Below are 21,455 nucleotides of genomic sequence, written 5' to 3'. Positions count from 1 at the left end.
TTTGTGCTTGACAGTGATGAAATAGTCATTTAATAATTCACTGTTAAAGCTACATTGCGCAATTTTTTGGGTTGATTATCAGCAAACGCCTATTTTTTCTTTCATCTCCACCTTTACACTATCTTAATGTATAATTTTCTTCAAAACTAATGAAAACACATCATTTTGTCACAAAAGGACCCTGTTCATGTTGCACAGACCTTTTAATGACATTTTGAGTCTAGCAAAAAGGCACGTTTAGATGATGCCCCCAGACCTATCATTGTAGCTCACTGGGAGCACTGACCATTAGCTGCAGCTACTCCAGTTTGGTAGCACCGATTTTGGTTGTGTTTTTCCCTATCGACAGTACTCGGTGACGTCTAGCAATCAAGATCCATGTAAACATTTCTCCTTTAACTGTTTTGACAACGTGATGTCAGAGTGGACGCCAGCATTAAAGCGATCGAGAAAAACTGTAAATCGTGCTTGGAATTGGAGGGGCTAGAAAGTAATATTCAATTGGTTGTCATCTACAATTTCACCGCAATTTGTTACACAATGTAGCTTTAAAAATGACATCCTGTAGAAATGTAAGCAATGTTGTTTTTAGTATCCTCTAGACACAGGTAATACAATGAAAAGCGCTCAAAAAGATCTGCATTAAGTGGGCAAAGCATAGGGTCATTCAATCGGAATATATATATAATAACTAATAATAACGAAATAATGAAATATGACTTATTGATGTAGTACTGCAAATGTAAGGGATAAAACAACCATGAACACACAGAGCTAGTGGTCATCAGTGATGGCCAGTAGAAAATAACAGTCACGACTGAGGATTATTTTTTCCTATATCCTGGGTATATGACACACACAGAGACAGAGAGATAGAGAGAGAGAGAGAGTGAGAGAGAGAAAGAAAGATATGGAGATAGAGAGGGAGACAGAGAAAGAGAGAGAGATGGAGACAGAGAGAGACAGAAAGAGAGAGAAAGAAGAAAGAAGAAGAATGCATCCCCTTCAGACTCACACGTTGCCATATTGCCCATGAGGCCTGTTAATGACAGCAGCACTTTCCAGAGTGGAAAAAAAAACCCTTAACAACTCCCCAACTGCTACCAATTTAATGTATATTTAAGGTTTGAAATTTCACTGAGATTAGTAGGGGCTGCCTGCTTGGTAGGGAGGCTTGGGTCTTCTGGCTGTCTCAATGCTCAAGTAGACACACCGAGCAGCACTGAGCCTTTGAAGTGAGCCTTTTCCTTTAACACTGAATAAAAAAAGCAACGACTGGAATACATTTTCATTGTTTATGGTCCCACAAAGGCTAGCACCTACTTACGCTACTTACGCTACCTTATGTCCTACTGGCCTAAACTTAAGTAGCGCTCTCGTTTTATTATTAACAAAGTGTGGCTGAATTTACAAGAAACGACTGGAATGTTGTTACATTATATCCTGTGTTCCATAGGCTAGACACCTCTGGAATTGGAAATACTGGAAGTATACTTAACACATCTTTGCCATCTGAAGTGAGAAAAAAGTGATTGGGGCACATACACACACACACACACACACACACACACACACCCACACACACACACACCCACACACACATACACGCACACACACACACCCACCCACACCCACACACACACACCCACACACAAACACACACACACACAAAAACATACACACACACACACACACACACACACACACACACACACACACACACACACACACAGAGAGTTGTGGATCTCAACTCACCTTTTCTTCCAGAGCTTGGTGGTCCTGGAGGCTTATCAGTGACTGTCCCTTTAAAATAAAACAGAGATTCTGATATGCCACATCGAGAAAAAGCACCATAACCACTCTCCCTTTATTCATTGTGGTAGGCATCCACATGCATATCCCTTGTTTGGTGCCACTATATATCGATCACTTGCAGGGACATTTATATTTCGTGGGACATCCTTCTTTGCTATTGCCTTTTGATCACACACATCCATGATTATAGTCTTCCACTTTTTCAGTATGGTAATTATTGATCCCAAGTTGTCCAACTTTAAACTAAAAACACATAATAAAAAAGTTTTAAAAAAAGAACTCAAAATAAATAATAAACTTCCATCCAATAGGTCCACTTGTCCAGTCTTACAAAATGAAAGAGGAAGGCAAAACTTTCATGAATGAAAAAAAATCTTGCGGCACAAGGTTTGCATTAGAGCCTGTCAGTCCTGGTTGTTAATCATCCTGACCTATCCACTGCCATCCTCTAGTCTAGTCCATCACATGAAATCCCAGAAGAAGAGACTGGACATCCCCAGCGGCATGTTCACACAGCTCACCCCAGATGTTAATATGACCCATGGACGTGCATATACTCAAGTTGGCATGCATAAACTCTGAGAGGCTAAGATGCAATTAGACACAATGAGGAGGGAGAGGATGAGGGAGTAGAGGAGATTTGAAGCCAAGGCAACTGGAATGAAATGTACTACCTGAAAATCCACTTGCCACAGCATGAGTTCCCATAAATTCACGGAAGTTTCCTGCAAATGTATGTGAGATGATTCATTTGTGTCAAGGGGGGGAAAAAAACAGGGCGATTTCATTCATGAGAGCAAGTGGAAGGAAATGAAAATGTACTTGAGAGCTGAGATGTTCCTATCTCAGCAGTTTGAAACCAATAGACCAAGTTTAAAACAAGACACAGATGTCTGCTACCACCAGATGCCTTGATCTGTATCAGCTAAGGTATTTGTGTAGATACTATGCAATGATTAGGTTGCTGGTCTTGTGTAATCACAGGGTCTATTTGGCCTCAATATATCCGACTAATGGGGACATTGGGAATGAAACATACCTTTGCAAGAAACTAAGATGAAAGTATTGGACCTAATGCTGGACAAAGAGGGAGCAGGCAGAAGCTATGGCATCTTAAAGCTCTTAGCCCTCATGCTCCACATCAACTCATTACTGAGTTTACAGCAGTCCTGATAGGCAGCAATTTCTGTCTGAATCAGCGAAGGTATGTTTCTGAGAATCTTTGTAAAATTGCGGTTGATCGACTCAATGTGTTCAGAAGGCAAACCCCATGAGAGGGACAGGAGGGTAGGCGAGGGAAGGGCCAGGTCAAAGCTGGAAGGCATGTAACCACACAACGAAAGAGAGAGAGAGAGAGACAGAGAGAGAGAAAGAGAGACCATGAAAATAGGACCATGTGCTATAATCACACTGCTGTCCAAATCTGGCAAGCACCCAGCGCATTATCTTCAGTAAGGAAATTATAGCTATTATCACAAAGTGTTCCCATCCATCCATTTCAGTAGGCCCTGGTTCACTCTGTCTATCTCCTATCACCTGTTTTATTATTATTATTATTATTATTATTATCATCATTAATGTTGTTTATCTATTTTTTCCTAATTATTATTATTGATAAAGCAGAGAGACCGACACAGACAGAGGGAACTAATTTGAATCTGCAATGTGCACTACTAAGGCTACCATGCTGCCAAAACCACAGGATAACAGAGGATAACAGGCCCTGATACCAATTACTGACATATCAGAGAGAGTGCAGCGAAGATGAAATCGGTTGAGTCATTTGTAGCGGGGTTTTTTTACATCCAGAGGAACAAGATAGAAAATAACATTAAATGAGACTTTGTGAGTTTCATGGAATTGGTGTGACATTAAAGGAATTCATGTGTTGTGAACTTCCTTGTCAGTGTGCTAACCCACCAGTGTTTGCATGTAGCGTAGTGCTGCGTGGCGTTAAATTAGCAAGATGTTTTTGCCTAGTGATTAAATTAGCATTAGTTTGTGTGGAACAGTATTAGCGCATTGCATAGCGTATAGCGTGTTATACAGATAAGAGCCCAGAGACTTAAGCAAACGGTGCTCCTCTGTGCACATTTGCGTGCGTCGAAGACGTGCGTCATTGATGCGCGGTCCAAATTGTTGGGAAGCACGCGAAACCCCCAACAATGCACGTTGATAATGCAATTCTCGTCACACGCCGTGTGTGCGCGCCACAGACACGGGAGCATATTGCGCCCTTTAGGCTACTCTTACGTGCACAACATGACTGACATTAAAGAGCCACACAATACACCTGTAGAGAAGAGAAGACCCCAAGCATGCCCCTGAGGACAGGTCAAATGTGCCACACAGTACCTGAGCAGACAGGTGTGCGGTTGTGGACGGAGGATCCACTGACTGGCTTGCCATCAGAGGTGACGCACCAGCAGTAGCCCGTGAGTGTGTGGCACTGAACCTGCAGGATGGAGAGAGACCGTTTACATAAAGACAGCCATCTGGACGATCCAAATCACTACTACTGTTGAATAAACAGTTGTCACACCTGGGCAAAAGTACCATCCTCATTGCACTCGGGAATAAAAATGGACTCCTGGGGTCTTTTGGCTTGCTCCAAGGCCTGCAATCGTTCCATACGACACTTTGACTGGCTAGAGTCTGCAGTTGGAAAACAAATGCTATCACATAAACACATAATCACACTAAATCTGATACAAAACATTGCAGTACAAACAAACACATGCATGTGAGTGAAAATAAAATAAGAAAGGTATTGAATAATATGTTGCTCATGTACAAAACCTCAGTGATGTGTTGTTTGATATCCTATAGCCTTTTGAGTGACCTTTGTGCAATGCATGTTGTTCATGTATCCATCACTAGTCATTCAGGTGATTGTTGCCCCATAAAAGGTGACACATATTTGTCTTGTCTATTAACATCTATAAACTACTAATTGTTAACTCACAATTGTACCGCACACATACAGAGAGAGAGAGAGATAGAGAGAGAGAGAGAGAGAGAGAGAGAGAAAGACCGACAGCACCTGAACTATGTGAAGCGCCATCGAGGGGTTCACTAACTCACTCCCTCTCTACACTTCAGCCACCTGTGGACCATTAGAGCTCACTTTGAACTCTGATGTTGATTTGTTATGCATTCTGCGCACCTGGCCTAACACAACAGTCTCCCTCTCTCTTTCATTCTCTCTCTCCTATTCAATCTCCTGTCTGTACACCGGGCCTGGCAGCTACTGAGAAAGAAGGCTTATAATATACTCTCTTGTACATTTCTATGTTTTTATTCCATTTTTAAGTGTGATGGGGTTGTCAAGAACTTGCGGGGCACATCAGCATTTTCCCACTGAGCATAACATCTTCAAAGAGCCTGCCCCTGATTGTTCATAACTTGTTGATGTCTCAGATGCGTATGTCTGTTTTATAGCTATCTAAACTATAGCTAAAGACATTTCCTCATCTAATTAACAGTAACCAAAAGTTTGTTAACATTTCCCTACATCGTTAAAACGACACTGGATGTGTTAAAGAAACATTATGTCATTTGTTTACTATAAAGTATAGCTCAATCTCATTCTGATGGTGCTCTGACTTATAATAGGGAGAATGGCCTCTATGCCACTGACACTGTGCACGGAATGCCTGGCATTGCACTATGTATCTCTAGTGTTCCGTGCAGGAATGTGACATTTTCCAGAGCCAGTTTGGAAGACTTTGCCAGTTTGACAGACTTTCATGGAACCCTCAACCCTGTATGTTGAAAACTGATGCCAAGGGGTAAATACCAATTATTATGTGTTAAGTTGCTGTAAGATGTTTGACATACAATTTAATTGTATTGCTATAAGGGTTTGTTACAAATAGTATGTGATTCACAAATGTTCTGGGGGAGAGTGGGTCTCCACTAAAATACAAATATAAGACCACAATGAATGTCCCAAGTAAGTGAGGGAGAAGAGGACACATGGAAGAAGCCTTCAACCTTGACTTGAGGCCAGTTAATCTTTCAGGTTGCATGGCTGGCATCCAAAGCCTGTGCAAGTGTGTAATCATCGTCTGTAAATGCTTAGATGCGTAGCGGTGGGCGGAACATGAGACATCTTCTCTCTGGCCTTAGTAGCCCTCTGTAATATTCGGACTCTATGGCCTTAGTAGCCCTCTGTAAAATTCGGACTCTATGGCCTTAGTAGCCCTCTGTAATATTTGGACTCTATGGCCTTAGTAGCCCTCTGTAATATTCGGACTCTATGGCCTTAGTAGCCCTCTGTAATATTCGGACTCTATGGCCTTAGTAGCCCTCTGTAATATTCGGACTCTATGGCCTTAGTAGCCCTCTGTAAAATTCGGACTCTATGGCCTTAGTAGCCCTCTGTAATATTCGGACTCTATGGCCTTAGTAGCCCTCTGTAATATTCGGACTCTATGGCCTTAGTAGCCCTCTGTAATACTCAGACTCTCTGCCCTTAGTAGTCCTCTGTAATATTCTGACTCATTGAGATTTCTAATGACGTGTGTAAGGACAAGGACAGAGTGAAAATGGACATTTTTGTTTCAAAGCCTATATGGCTACGGCTCAGAAGCAAACTTCCAAATATATATCTAAACCTCATTTAATAGCATTTTAAACTAAGGTAAAATATCAGGAATAAACGGAATATGGATATAAAGAAATAACATTTATAAAAGTGATTCTGAAAATAATTGACTGTGGTAAAACAAATTACACTATGCACACTTGCAAAAAAGGTTTTCAATTGGAAACATTGGACCTTAATTCCAGAATGGGATCACGCCCAGGGATCCCCTAAGGGAATCACAGATTGTCTTTGTTATTTTTGCTAAGATTCAGCACTTAATCTTTCAGGCTAAATGCTGCCAGTTTATCATTAGGATTACTTTAATTAAACCTGCCAACTGTCAGGCTTGCATCAGAGTTTAATTTACCGACATAACTAATGCACACTCACACAGACCTTGATTTATGGAACAGAAATACTGGTTTTCTGTCAAATTGAGTGAACACATTCTGATTGATTGCCAAGTTCCCTTTCTGAAACACTGCAGGAGAGTTTATTCTTATGTGTGTGTTAGGATGCCATACCTTTCAGCTCCAGCTCCTTGCCCTCAGAGGCTAGTGTTGGCACAGGAAGCAGAGGGGGTGGGATTATTCTCTTCTTTGTGCCTGTGCAGAACATCAAAAAGAAAATGAAAACAAAGACAAAACATTTTGATTTTGCTTTTATAAGATTGCTATTATAATCTTTTTGCATTTGTTAATATTCCCTGTCATGTGGTACATAGAATGCAGTAGTGGGATCTGGAGTCCCCTCACCTTTGCAGCGGCCACGGTGCGCGAGTGTTAGTGTGCGGTCCTTGCATTTTGCCCGTTGTAGCTCACAGCTGGTTTCATAGCTTCGCCCATCTGAGCCGCACACCGGCTTGCCATGACTCCGAGAGCAGATGATGCCACAATGGCTTTCCCTGTCGCCGATTAGCCACTGCATGAAGACAAAGCACAACTTGCACATCATGACATGACATGAGCGATTTTAGGATGCAAAAAACTGCAACGGTAATAAAACAATTACAGTCATTATTCACTGAGTAACAAATTACTCTGATGCTGTCAAGTCCTTCAACCAGGAATTCAAATACATTAATTCACTGAAGTTCAGATTTATTGCAAGAGGCTGTTATGAATGATTTCTACTCTGTTTATGATACATTGATTTGACAGCATTTACATTTTGTGTGCCAGTCTATTTGTCAGTATTATAAACAGATGCCATAATTTATAGTGTTCTGCTTATCACAGTAACCTGATGAGCTTACCAACTACAACCTTAAAGCTTACTCTAGAGGGCTTCTGGCTCTGGAAAGAACAGTTTCCATTTTTATTGACGCTATATAAATAAATTAAATAAATGTAATTGAAAATGCTTCAAAACAGTGGTATTAACTCTATGAGCACTTCATTTCACTGACGTAAATACCTCAGTCCATATACTACAAATGAAAAGGCTTACAGCCGGGCTACACCAGGTGCAAAATTGAAGCGCTCCGTTTGTGGGATGTAAAATCAGTTTTAGAGGAGTGGACTAATTTTTTCGAATGTGCACACCACTATCATGTCTTGTGTAGCCTATTCCATTGATTATAGTGGAAGCTGATTGTTGCAGCGTACGCCCCACGAGCGGAACGGAACGCTTCAGTTACGTGCCTGCTGTAGCCTGCCTGGTAGATCTTCAAAAGGCAGCCACATGCTGCACTGTCAACACTTTGTGTAGAAGAATTCAGCGCAGGCCTTCAGTATGGTGTTTAATGTGATGTTTAATTTGTCACCTCAACAGAGCCAAGAGAGAGAGATGAGGAGCGTGTGCCTGTGCCCAGAGGACAGAGGAGAACAATAGTCAAGTCAGCTCAGATTCTATCACTCCTTTGGGATTAGAAACAAATGTTCACTGCCTCGCTCAAAGAATGAGGAAAAACTCAGTCCTTGTGTTGGAGACCACTAGAGACCAGAAGCAGCAGGATACAAAGACTGGACAGCCTGCTAGGCCTCAAAACAACTGTCAGACAAAGCAAATGCACAATAGGCCGTTCTTGTCCTCAGCTCAAAGTTATAGCTGGACTTTATCTCCCTGGAGTGGCTTCCCTCTGACAGCCATAATGATTTTAAATTGTTTTGAGCTCTCCCTCTCTCTCTCCCAAATCAGCCACATTCTAACCCCCCAATCACTGGCTTCACAACTATATTGCACATAAGTCTCCAGGATTTAAGCAAGGCACGAACCTAAGCTGAGGCCAAACATTCAACATGTCACAAGAGACAAGAGAGAGGCAGAGATAGTAAAAACATTGTGTAGTGAGAAAGAGAAAAATAGATAAAGGAGAGAGAACTACATAAAACACTGTTTTGGTTTCCACAAACACATCGGGCTGGCAGGGAAACTGAACTAGAGCAATTTTGCCAGAATGCCTATCCAGTAGTTAGCAGGGCAAAAGGCCCCTCTGTGAGACAGGGGAGAGGGAGAGCAGGTAGGTACTATACATTTGCAACTGTTACTCTACAGAGGGAAGGAGGCCTGGAAAGAGACGAGGCGTCAGCCAGAAGCACGGGGCACAATTTCCATCCTCCCAGAGCCAACTCCTATCAGCAGCACAGACCTGACCATTCTTTAGGCAAGCTGCCCCCCCCCCCCCCTCCGCACACACACACACACACACACACAAACACACACACAGACACACTGAAGAGTACAACAGAGTTACTTAGTGAATAAGAGGTCTGAAAGCAAAAGGCACAGCAATTAATTCTCCCAGCCGGACACCTTGTGGTGCAGCTATGTGCCAGAGCTATGATGTCACTAATGCTCCGGAGTGCTGCTGAATGACCCAGGAAATCACATCATGTGTCAGCATTACAGACCTCAATGCACTGCCCAAGAACACACTGGGTGTTGCTACCTTCAGTTATTTAATCAACACGTGAACAATGGCCGATTCATATGGCCTGAGAGAGCGCTAACCCTCAGCAAGACAGCTGCCAAAAAGAGAGAAAGGGGACCTCCTGAGGAGACGCACCAAAGGCAAAGGCTGACTTTAAATCAATTAATGAAAACTGACAAATCAGGGAAATTTGCCTCTTCCCTCTACAGCAGAATAGCACCAAATCCTGAAAGGAACACGCTAACTTAGTAAGCCTAGCTCTAGAACAGTGTTTCTCAAAGTGTGGTCCGGGGACCACTGGTGGTCCGCAAGCTACCCCAAGTGGTTCGCAAGCAGCAGACGTGATAAAAAATATAATATAGATGAGTTGTTTGCAATAATGAACCAACTTATATGTAAATCCAAACAGTTCTGCAACACTGCCTATGTAAGCTATACCAGTTTAAGTCATATGACTCATCTGACACAGTAAGCAAGGAGCAAAGACAATAAGCAATGTTGTTCATTAAGTAGGCCTATTGAATAATATACTGTTGAAGTAGATCTACTCGTTTGTTTTTAGCTAGGTGGTCTGTGATGAGGTTTTTTTATTTGTTAAGTGGTCCTTGGTCTGAAAAAGTTTGAGGAACAATGCTCTAGAATAATTCTCTTTAGCTATAGGCTAACTGGTCTAACCCACTTCCAGTGAAGTATGCTAAGCTAGGTGAACAGTGTCAGACTGGGTTATTGCACACACAGAGAAGAGAAGGGTATGTATCCTCTTATTTAACTCTGGGGTAGGCTACATTGCAAATAAGCTAATTTCCCAAAAAGTTGCCGTGTTCCTTTAAAGCTGCTTTTTCTTCGCTTAGCTACGTATGAAGCATGATATACGGAGCAGCACTGCAGTTTCCTATGGTGAATCCCAGGAGTGTCAGCAGGCATGCACCAAGCAATACACAACACAGATGACACAAGGACACTCAGCATTCACCTTTCTGCATGTCAGATGGATGACACTATGGAAAGAACACTGGAAGCATATATCCTACATACATCTTCAGACCAAAATCTCAGAGGAAAACACATCATGTTGGTTGGCTTAAAATTACTTGGGTTTCCGCTTTGGTTATAGGGCTGTGCAAAGTATAATCTGTGGTGTTGTATGAATGTAACATAATAACGGCATTACACTTTGTGTATAATTTGAATTAAATTCCTCTTCAACTATCTGATGACAAAATGCCTTGGCAGCTGTATTTTCCCTCAAATTCAAAATAATCCTCTTCACAGGCTCTGAAATCACCATGCTATATGGATGCAATTACGGCTTTTCACCACAGTCAAAAGAGCCTACTGTATGTTGGTTCATTGACACTCGGATGTCTCCCGGTGATGACATCCGCACCAAACACATAACACCATGCTGCCAGTTACAATTGTAGCCCAAAAAAAAAACAAATGTGTATCTTTTTTGTCAACCTCTCTTCACACAGTAAATTCTTGTGGAGCAGGCCAAACATTGCTAGTAATTCAGCTCAATAATGAGTAATGGCCATTGATTGAAGGCTTTGGCACAGATCTAACAATAAAAATCAAGTGAACGCACAAATGATTTTGAAAGATATGCAACTCCAACATTTGTCCAACAAAGCACCCAGTCCTCCTTGTTGATGCTGATTTACTCCCTGTGTGAATGATGAAGCTGGCCATGAGGTTCCTTGCAGGAGATCAGTTCCATTCGATATAAATCTGATTCGCATTTTAAAAGCTGTCCAGGGTATTTTTCCTCTCTCTAGAGAGACTCCTTTCTCCAAAAATCCAACATGTTGGGTTTCAGCATTTCTGATGGTAAAATAATAGTGAATAATTCACTTAATACTTACTAGAATTTCACAGATTGAGCACTATAATTATGTAAATCATACCCATTACATTACATATACTATTTGATACTATGTGTTAAATTGATATATTATGTACAATGTGCTAAATTTCTAGTCATGAATTGCCTGTGTTAATAAGCGTTTTGTTCAGTACATACTTGATGACACAAGGGAGTCCGATGGACTGGAATTAACAGGTAAAAGTGTCTACTGAATACAAATCCAACAAAACAGGCAAGGTGAAAATGGTGCAGACAAAAGTTCTTCATTTTTATATCATCCTTTTTTTGGCTGAGGAAAAAACACAAGCAACCTGAGAAGTGAGAAGGTAGTTTGGAGCAAACGGCCAAATGGCTTTGGCGAAAGAAAAATGGTCTAAACAGGGCAATAAAAACAGAATCCAAAGCAAGCTTTTTTAAAAGGTGATTTAAAGTGCTCCAAAGGCTCCTCAAGACCAACAACACTGTCTGCTTCTGTCTTTTTGAACCACGAGGTGAAGATTGAAGAGTATCACAGCAACCTCATAAAGCCATGTAAAACAGCAAACATGAGGACGCATGCCAAGCCTGCCATCTTACAGCTGCACATCTGAGCGTCTTCCCTCTGGCTCTTTTATTAGCCCAGGCCTGGATCACACCCTAGGTGCAGGTGTGAGAGATCTGTGTGTGTGTGTGTGTGTGTGGCATCATAGTTGTATGAACCTTTAGACTAATTAAGTGCAGATTACATGGTGTGAAAGCATGATGTATTTTCAGTGCCATTTTCTCAAGGCTGCATGTAGCAAAAAGTGGATAGCCTCAGGGAAACTCTCCACTAATCAACAGTGACAAGATGTTATAAGATACCCTAGAGACCAAACATTTGGAATCAGCATTGCCCAAAACAGCCACCTACATGGAAAACGGAACGGAAAAACCCACAACGCCTGACCTGATGAGCCCGACCACTGACACATGAAAGCCAAAGAATGTTAACTTTGTGCAGGTTGAAGATAGTTTTATTTGATTTTTTTCATAGGCTGCATTTGAGACTGCAGAGCGCTATTGCCTGGAGATAGTGTAGATTGATATTCAGTTTGAGCGAGCTCCAGAACAACCACGGGGAAATCCCAAAATGTCTTAGGCCGCCACATGTGGTACTGGTTTTTATCATAGAACCATCAAATCCTGTTTTCGCTCTGCTCATCTCGCTCATTAAACAGGGATCGAGAAGGTCTGAGAAATATTGCAGGAGCTCCCTCTCTGTTAGCACACTGTTGAAGATTGCAGGAGAACTCAGTCAGAATATGAAAAGAGTAGCTCAAATGCAAAATAAAAAAAATAATAATTAAAAAAAAATAATAATAAAAAAAAAAAAAAAAAATATATATATATATATATATATATATATATATATATATATATATATATATATATATATAAATGAATTTAACCATATATTCAATAAAACTGCATATTTTTCAAAAAGGTAATAGCAGGAAGGAACCACGCTATAGCATGTAGCCAGATACCCTCCTGCTGATTAATACTCATTACCTGTGTGTTATTCAACCCAATTGTAAAACAATTACCATAGTAACAGCTATTTTTCAATAATCACTGGGAGGGAGTTTGGTTAACATTTTGGCCCACTTTAGTTCAACAATGACTCATATGAGACTAACACTTTAAAACTAATTGGTTTTATGTCTTATGTCTGTCTTAAAATGTTGCCCAAAAGGGTTTTTTAAAAACAAACAAATAAATAAATAAATAAATAAAAACATGAATCTTTCTGCAAGCGTCCAAAACCACATCACAGGCTTTGACTGAGTAATAGGTGTTTGAAAGCAGTAGAAATGAGCTTTTGAATTGATTTTAAACACATTGAGCCAGGTTAATTTATTTGGATAGCTTTCCTCAAAAAAGGTTACGGTTAAAATTCACAGTATGTGAAATCCTTTATAGAATGGTCATCCATGATATAGTCATCCATTAAGGTTTTAGTATCAACTTTAATATGCCTGCATAGGTGATTTTGCCAAATGTGAGTTCCAGCTTAATATTGATGGTAAATGGGGGGCAGTTAAGTATGGGCAAGCATAAAACAAGGAAAGGTCAGAGAGAACAACTCAAGGAAAAATGTTTCCATGACCTTACACAAAGATATCATACACTGTGCAGTACACTCAAAGTAATGTAACTTAATCAACTATTCAGTTAACATTCACAAGGAGGCACAATTCAGTTAATCCTACCTTCTCTATCATAGCCAAGTGTTGTCTTAAATGTAGCTTCTGTGATCCACACTGGTTCATATACATACAGGAACATTCTTTTAAGCCTGGCTGGTAGCGTCCAAAGGGGGAGAGAGCGCTCTGTTCATAACAAAAACCTCACCATGCGGAAAGCAGGTGCCAGCAATGTGCTAACGTGTGAGGGAGTTATTATCTATGTCCACGACAGGAAACAAACAATAACAACAACACAAACAGCTTTTTTCGGTTCAACCTCGAGATGAAAGAGGTCACTGGCAATCCTCATGAGCGGGAAGGAAAATGTCCACCCTAATCAGGCATGGCATGATTTTACCACAAGGAAAAAGAGGAAAACAATTAAACGGCGCAGAGGAGAGCCAAGACGAAACACGTTTTCCCCTTATGGACACTTCAGAAACAGTCTCTCGGTGCCAACTCTAATTGTATACAGTACGTAGTTTTTAACAGGCCTGTTTAATTACTTTGGTTCATCGATAAACATTCAGGTTTAAGGAAATCTATAAAGTAAATACTGGCCCTCCCACTGTTTCAATTAACACTCTTTACTGAAGTCTGTTATAAAAAGCGAGAGAACATAAAAAGAAATGCCTGAATGAGCTGAGCGCCCTTCTTTACCAATGGTTAAACAACATAATTGGGTTCATTTTGAAAATTAGCATCTATATGCTAAGCGTCCCTCTAAAATCAGAACGCAGGCCATGCAAAAAGTTTCACACAGAAGGTGCGAAAAGGCACAAAGTGATGCTGAGATGGTACTTCACTAACATCAAAAAAGCGGGCCACTGGCTCAACAAGAACAGACGTGACCTGTAGTGAAATGAAGCATAGTTACATGAAGTGAGTTGTAGAATGTTAGATCACAGGGTGAGAGAGAAAAGAATCCCTTTCAAAGTTTCCATAATCTTTTCCTGGATTAATGAAGAAAAAACTTCCTACCGCTTCCGTTGAGAATGGAGATCTTATTATCGGCATTCCTGGTTTGTCTTTAATTCTCCATCCTGGCCAGGGAACAGTCATCTTTGCTTGCCCATACTATCACAAAACCCATTTTCCCATCCTCCCAGCAACAAGGCCAGTTAGATAGCATTGGAATCAATATAAACTACTGCCATTCGGAGAAATACAAGTCAATGTAGAGCTTGTCATATTTAATGTAAACTACAACAGTGCAAGCATTCTACTTCAAATATATATGTTTCATACTGACACTAAAATATCAGTCATTCAAAGAGAGAGAGAGAGAAAAGAGAGAAATAAAGAAATAGCTGAAAAATTGCTTTTAAGTAAGCCAAACCAGAACGAAAGTAGTCCTCTAAAGGCCTAATATTGGGACTCTTTGCCTGTCATATGGATCTGCAGCACAGGACTATAAGACTGTGCAGATAGTTCTTGCAAATGACAGCGGCCCCATACCAATGCTCTCAACTGCACTTAGTTACACTGATTAAAAGAAGCCAAAATGCACCATGAAATACATCTGTTTCGACTGCGCAACCATCACATCATAATGGCAGCCACTTTGATTGGGCATTGCTGTGGCCACATGAACTCAGCCTGTGGAATGTGGATTCATATGTCCTACACGCTCTGAATATTCTGTCTATGTACAAGAGAGTACTTAGGCATGGGAGTGTGTATAGACAGTTGTATGTGTATGTGTGTTTATGTGATGTTTGCATGCTAATAAATGCATGTGTGTGTGTGTGTAACGTAACGTGTGTATGTCTGTGTGTGTGTGTGTGTGTGCGCGTGTGTGTGTTTGATACTAAGCCTCTATAGTGGTATAGTGGTAAAGCCTACTACTCCCTGTATAAATATCGAATTCCCCCAAGTATACAAACATTGATGGATAAACTCTTTTGTGAGAGCGGAAGGACCAGGACTCACATGGTAGAGTTCAGGGTAATGGTTCATTTAAAACTCTGGAAACACTTAAGGCAGTGAACCTCAAACTACCAATTTCCTTCCCGCAATGCTGCACCTTGAAGACGAGTACAAGTGTCAGATTTGAGGGGTTAATGTTGGTTAAATGTGGACACCTTGCCTTCAGTTTATTGTTACTGTGTGCTAATTTTAAAAGCTTGTTCAGAAAAGCCTGCGTGCATGTACTCACAAACTCAAAAAACATTGTCAGTATGTCTTAACATGAGATGGGTGTACTTCTTTTATCACATTTTAATGAAAACCCTAGTAGTCTGCTAGTCTATGTTATTCTGTCAGAATGTGCGATATCACTGGATGCTGATACACAGTGCTATCTCTCTCCACCCAAATGCTTTCGTTCTGACCCAGCACACATTCCCTGGGTAAAACAACTCTCCCTTATCCAAATCCCAGCTGTCTTCCAGTGCGCCCCGCTCAAGGCTCTCCCCAGCCCACACATGCAGAGCTCTTTTCGCTCTGCCTCTCTCAGGGCCGCGGCTCTCACCACCATGTTGCAATTAAGTCTGGATACTGGAGGAACGCTCGCTCTGACACACACGAGAGTGCACGCTCCGAGCACTACTCTCATCTAATGCAAATGCACAGAGAGACACACATGCAAACATGATAGTACACATAGCAGTCAATTCTCATATGAAGAACACCACTCTTGTACAGCACATCTGAGTAAACACACACACACACACACATACACACACATACAGAGAGAGAGAGAGAGAGCGAGAGAGGGGGGGTCACTCATACGCACACACACACACACAAACACAGAGAGAGAGAGAGAGATCACTCTTATACTGTACGCACACACTCACACTCACACACCCCCACACACAGAGAGAGGGAGAGATCACTGTTATATGCACACACACACAGAGAGACAGAGAGAGAGAGAGAGAGAGAGAGAAAGATCAGTCTTATACGCACACTCACACACACACACAAAGAGAGGGAGAGAGAGAGATCACTGTTATACGCACAGAGAGAGAGAGAAAGAGAAAGAGAGAAAAATATCACTCTTATACGCATTTACACACACACACACACTCACACACACACACACACACACACACACACACACACACACACACACACACACACACACACACACACACACACACACACACACACACAGATCTCTCACACCTGCACGTACTGTAGGGTGTGATCTAGGCCTAGGCTAATAAAAGAGCGAGAGGGGAGATGCTCAGATGTGCGGCTGTAAGATGGCAGGCTTGGCATGCGTCCTCATGTTTGCTGTTTTACATGGCTTTATGAGGTTGCTGTGATACTCCGGACCCAGCTCTGCCATAAGCTGCACATCTGATCTCATCTCCAGACCACAGGGTTCTGGTGCACGTTCCAGCCCCCTCAGCACTCCTCTCCTCTCTCTGCCCATCTGTGCTGGAGCTCCCCTCTGCACGACCGCTAACGCAAACGCTAGCATCACACACACACGCTACAGAGACACATTTAATGAATGGGATCAAGTAGGAGAGGTTTAGAGGTTCAACAGTAACTTTCCACCTCTATACGTCATCATGCCACTACAAACAGAGAGTGTGTGTAATTGCAAAATGATTGAATGGAAATTAATTAATAACTTCACATTACAAAAGGTACCTAACAGGCCCATAAAGCTATATAATGTTACAAATATTTAATAAACAATGTATAATGGTGAAGTAATTTTATTTGCATTAGCTATTAGGCTATTATTGTTTATTTGTTACATAGAGGCACACTGCACACATAACCCACAACGTTTGGGTAATGTCTGGACTCTGGAACAATAAATAATTAAATAAGGAAATGTGCAGCCCTCTATTCAGTCTTTAAATGAGTCCCCACACATGGATTACCCAATGCTTTGTCATGTTAAAAGCTTTCACACGCCAGCAAAGCACAACTTCAAAGGACAGGAAATATTAAAGCATTCCCTAAATTTCATCTGATGGTTTTTCCCCTTTCCTCCAAATAGCCATGTAACAAAACACTAATGAGAATAGTGTCTAAAACACTAGCATTACTTTACAGCTCCCAGGGCCTCAGATTCTCACGTCACTTCTTAATAGCGTATGTTCCCACACCTTATAGTCCTTATTGACGAATAGCAATTATTCCTACTTTCAGCCATCTCAAACATCTCATTCAACTGATTTCACAATGCCTTCTCTACCCACTGTGTATATAAACTGGATTACTGTTTGTTAACATGGAACAACAACAAAGCTACTGAAACCATGTCGTGCAGAAGATGCATTTTTAATGTTGTAGACTCATCAACAGATGCATCAATTCAGCACAGACTTTTAATGTTGGAATATGGAAGTGTCATAAACATATCTTGATACATCTCTGTAGACATGCGACATGAGGAGGAGTGTAATGGATTTTTCAGATGTCTTTATCTTGGCCGCGCAAAGTAGCTTAGTATTATTCATTTTACAGCTGGATAGCTACCACACAGCAGATGACTCATTCTGGGTATAACAAGGTTAGGAAATCGCACATCCAGGATTTATGTCCAGAGAGAAGCAGGATCCCGTCACATTTTTGACTAGGAGAAGGACATGCTGTGCTTTTGTAGTCCCTATTACAGTTGTCATACTGATACATACACAGCCATGTTGACTATCTGAGGCCCAGAGACTGATGAATTGGAGTGTCTCCTGCAAACTAAGACTCTTTCTCTGGTACATTGCAAAATGTTCATAATAAATGTTTATTATTTGTATTAAGCACAAAACTTCATTCAGGATTTCATTCAGATAAAAGGAGTATGTTCAGATAACAAACTTTAGTTCTATGTTAGATTTTATATACAGTAGCCATAAGATGGGTCACATTCATTGTTGTCTCTTTTTTGGCACTGCGATATTGTGCAAACACAAGGGTTATGTTTGTGTGGTTGTGAAAATAAGTCAATAAATGTGAAAGTCTAGTTCACATGCAGTCAGCTCAGAAACAAGAGCAAAGGTTGTACTAACACTAAGTGAATGCTATGACCACTGTCTAGCTCACTTGCTTATTAATGCTCCCAAACGTTTTTTCTTTAACTGTCAAGCCTGCCATTACAAATGATGACATCATATGCATATTAAGGTTTGATGTAAGATAAATTAAGCCTTTTTCGTTTATTTATCTGAGATTTGATTTCATAGTGGTCTTTTTTTAAATTAGCGGCACTTCATCAGAGGGTTGTGATTTTCCTAGATATTTTGACATATGTCTGAAATGTGATTTCATAATAGTCTTCTTTTTCAAATTAGCAACACTTCATCAGGGTTGTGATTTTCCTGGATATTTCTCCAGTAAATTCCAGAGGGGGCACGTCTTCTACTATTTCCCTTCTTGTTACTGGAATTTAATAACTGTAACTCTGATCCTATCTTAAACAGTGATAGCAGGTGCAACCCTGTGGGATATTGTTGCATTATATTTCATTTCAAAAGGTTCAGCAGTAGCCAGCAAGCAGCTTTCATACTCTGCAGCGGCTACTGGCATTTGTATATGGTCATATTTACTAAAGACTCTGTCCATTCGTTTTCTGGCAAACAGGCGAATAGAAAATTTATCTGACCTTAAGTAAAGAGATAATGAGGGTCTTCATACCAGGAAGTTGGACACCCAAAACTGATGTCACACATATATCTCTTACTCTCTCTCTCTCTCTCAACAACACACACACACACACACACTTGTTCCTTCTCTCTTATACATACCTATCAACACGTAGGCATACATTTTTATAAAAATTACTGGGAGTACTAACTGACCAGATTTGTCAAACAGATATCCGTACATTCACAACAGCTCAGACTATAGTGTGGAGTGGCCGGCCTAACAGCTTTTTCACATACTCACATAGTGTGGTCACTCGTAATAGGTTTAATGTGTGTGAGCATCAGTGATTCATCTTATACTGAATCATCCACCCCCTCAAGACCACAAATATGACAGTTGTTCTGTGGTTTCAGTTCTCTCTCTCTCTTTCTTTCTCTTTCTCTCTCTCTTCCTCTCTTTCCCACTCTCTTACTCTCTCTCCCTTAGTCACATACTGTATTCCCCCCTCTCCCAGCAACATGGACATTTACTGAAAGAGATGTTTAGCCAAATCATAGCTGTGGCCAATTTTCTGTCAGGTAGCCTACTCAAGACTTTTTTTTTCTGCAAGTGGAAAATGGCAATTTAATAAAATCAAGACAAGAATGAACGGAAGACAAGTGAAAGAAAGCAACTAGATGAAGAGAAAGCTCATCATCGACACCACAGACACTGACACACACACACACAGACTCTCAAACACACACACTCAGTTCTTCTAGTGAGGGCTGCCCTGCAGGGACTCCGTGACGTTTGGTCGAGGGAACAAAAGCCACAGTTTCAGACTCACTTATCCCGGGGACAACAAATTCAACTCAGCCTGCATTCAGACCGATTCCGAAGGGGGGCACACAGACAAGACAAAGTTGTCTTTGTTGAAAACTTATCAAACTGCTCTGGTAAAGCAATGGTTCTCCTTTTTATTTCAACATAGGGGGTAGATGGGGAGGGGGTGGGACAGCAAAGAGCGCTATGGGGGGAAAAAAGGCAATAGGAGCGTCCCTGACAGGCTCTCTTGAAGGACAATAAGAAAGCTCATCTAATTTTCCCAAGACACCCGGCTATATTCATCCATAGACGTCAGGTCTAGTTCAGTTTTGAGAGGCTGAAAAGAAAGTTGAAAGCCTTTTAAAAGCCATCTGCCTTTATGACAGAAGATATGAAAAGCATCAAAGTGAAAAATATTTGTTCAGACAGGCTACTGTTGAAGTGAGGCTACTACATTTGGAGAACACCAGAGAACCTTGATGTAACGTTATCCAGAACTTTTCAAATGAGGTCTGACAAAACTAGCCAAGGAAATAGGTATCAATGTTTCAATGAATCAACACGTTAAATCTGCCCTGTTGCTTTCCTCCTGTAAACTAAAGTCAAAAGTGCAACCTATGCACCTGGCAGTCAAACAACTAATAGCCTACCTTGCGTTACTGACAGCTTCACTGACGATGTTGCCGGCGTTGATGAAAGCAGTGTCAAAATACAATGACCACGAGTATAAACATTGGAGTCACACGTGAAATGGCATATACTTTAAGCGTCTCGACGATAAAGAGCGAGTGCACTAACTTTTTGGATGATGTTATCGGAAACAAATGCGTTAAGTCTCGTGAGGTGCATAGGATACCAGAGAGAGAGAGAGAGAGAGAGAGAGAGGGAGAAGTGCAAAACTTACCCTGGGACCAGTCGACTTCTGAGCGGAGATCCGAGGCGGATGGTACATCAGTAGCAACGTAAAAGTATATGTAAGTAAAATGATAATGTTTTTTGAAAACATGTTGTCTTCAAAATTAACACTCAACGGTGGTTATAAGGTGTGGTCAGTTTGATCGCCTCTCCTCAAAAGAAGTAGTTAATTATTTCTGATTCCAATATTTCGTAATGACAAAGTTCCGTAGCACTCCAGTTTCTCCTTAATTACATGAATTTCAATTAGGCTACATATATTCGCATAATGCCAAATGGAGGCTTGACTGTCAATTCACGGTGAACATAGTGACAATTTTTTATCCACTAGTGCGTCGCACAGAGCCCGAAGACAGCCACAGGTTGAATAGCTCAGCTTCCATTTGAACACATTTTAAAGCGGTGGAGGTGGGTGAACCCAAGGCGTCTGACAGCAGGAGTGGCCAATAGCAGGCGCACTAGGGGGAAAACGTCAAAACTGGTCTATTAAATACCTACCTACGCAACCACAACAGCAGAGGAGTGGATAAAGAGCCCACCATCACTAACACATTTAGGATTGACATGTATTAGGAAGAACAAATTAATTAGCAACACAACTGCATAAACTATCAAATGTGTAGAAAATGTAACAAAGACCTAATAACATAATTAGCCTATCTATCAACATTGAGTAAGATTGATTGATTTTAGATTGATGTTAGATTGATGTTAGATTATAAAACGGTTGTTTCGTTTTGAATAAAAATGAACAAGTCAGAATTAGGCCTTCCAGGTGATCATATATCACTTTAGTTCCTCATGCAGGGCATCCTAAAATTTAAG

General features: G+C 41.0%; 1 protein-coding gene across 4 annotated transcripts in view; it reads right to left on the bottom strand.

The window, feature by feature from the left end:
• The window catches only part of smoc1 (SPARC related modular calcium binding 1), a 54,452-nt gene extending 33,472 nt beyond the window's left edge, over positions 1-20,980 (bottom strand). For 2 of the 4 annotated variants that reach the window (XM_076299437.1, XM_076299438.1), the window contains exons 1-7: positions 20,620-20,980; positions 7,162-7,327; positions 6,931-7,011; positions 4,358-4,470; positions 4,171-4,270; positions 2,490-2,540; positions 1,756-1,803 (exon numbers count right to left, since the gene is read on the bottom strand). In XM_076299437.1, coding sequence (XP_076155552.1) covers positions 1,756-1,803; positions 2,490-2,540; positions 4,171-4,270; positions 4,358-4,470; positions 6,931-7,011; positions 7,162-7,327; positions 20,620-20,721 — 661 coding nt within the window. In that variant the 5' untranslated portion in view covers positions 20,722-20,980. The remainder of the gene's footprint in view (positions 1-1,755; positions 1,804-2,489; positions 2,541-4,170; positions 4,271-4,357; positions 4,471-6,930; positions 7,012-7,161; positions 7,328-20,619) is intronic. The other 2 variants (XM_076299439.1, XM_076299440.1) reach the window with 1 other exon arrangement.
• Positions 20,981-21,455: the final 475 nt, after the last annotated feature.

The sequence above is a fragment of the Alosa pseudoharengus genome, unplaced genomic scaffold (assembly GCF_046254945.1).
Source record: "Alosa pseudoharengus isolate Yale_2024_CS ecotype anadromous, Long Island Sound unplaced genomic scaffold, YU_APseudo_1.1 YU_APseudo_1.1_scf_22, whole genome shotgun sequence".
Lineage (NCBI taxonomy): Eukaryota > Metazoa > Chordata > Actinopteri > Clupeiformes > Clupeidae > Alosa > Alosa pseudoharengus.
The sequence above is the reverse complement of the archived record's forward strand: the minus strand, read 5'-3'. Positions and strand labels throughout refer to the sequence as shown.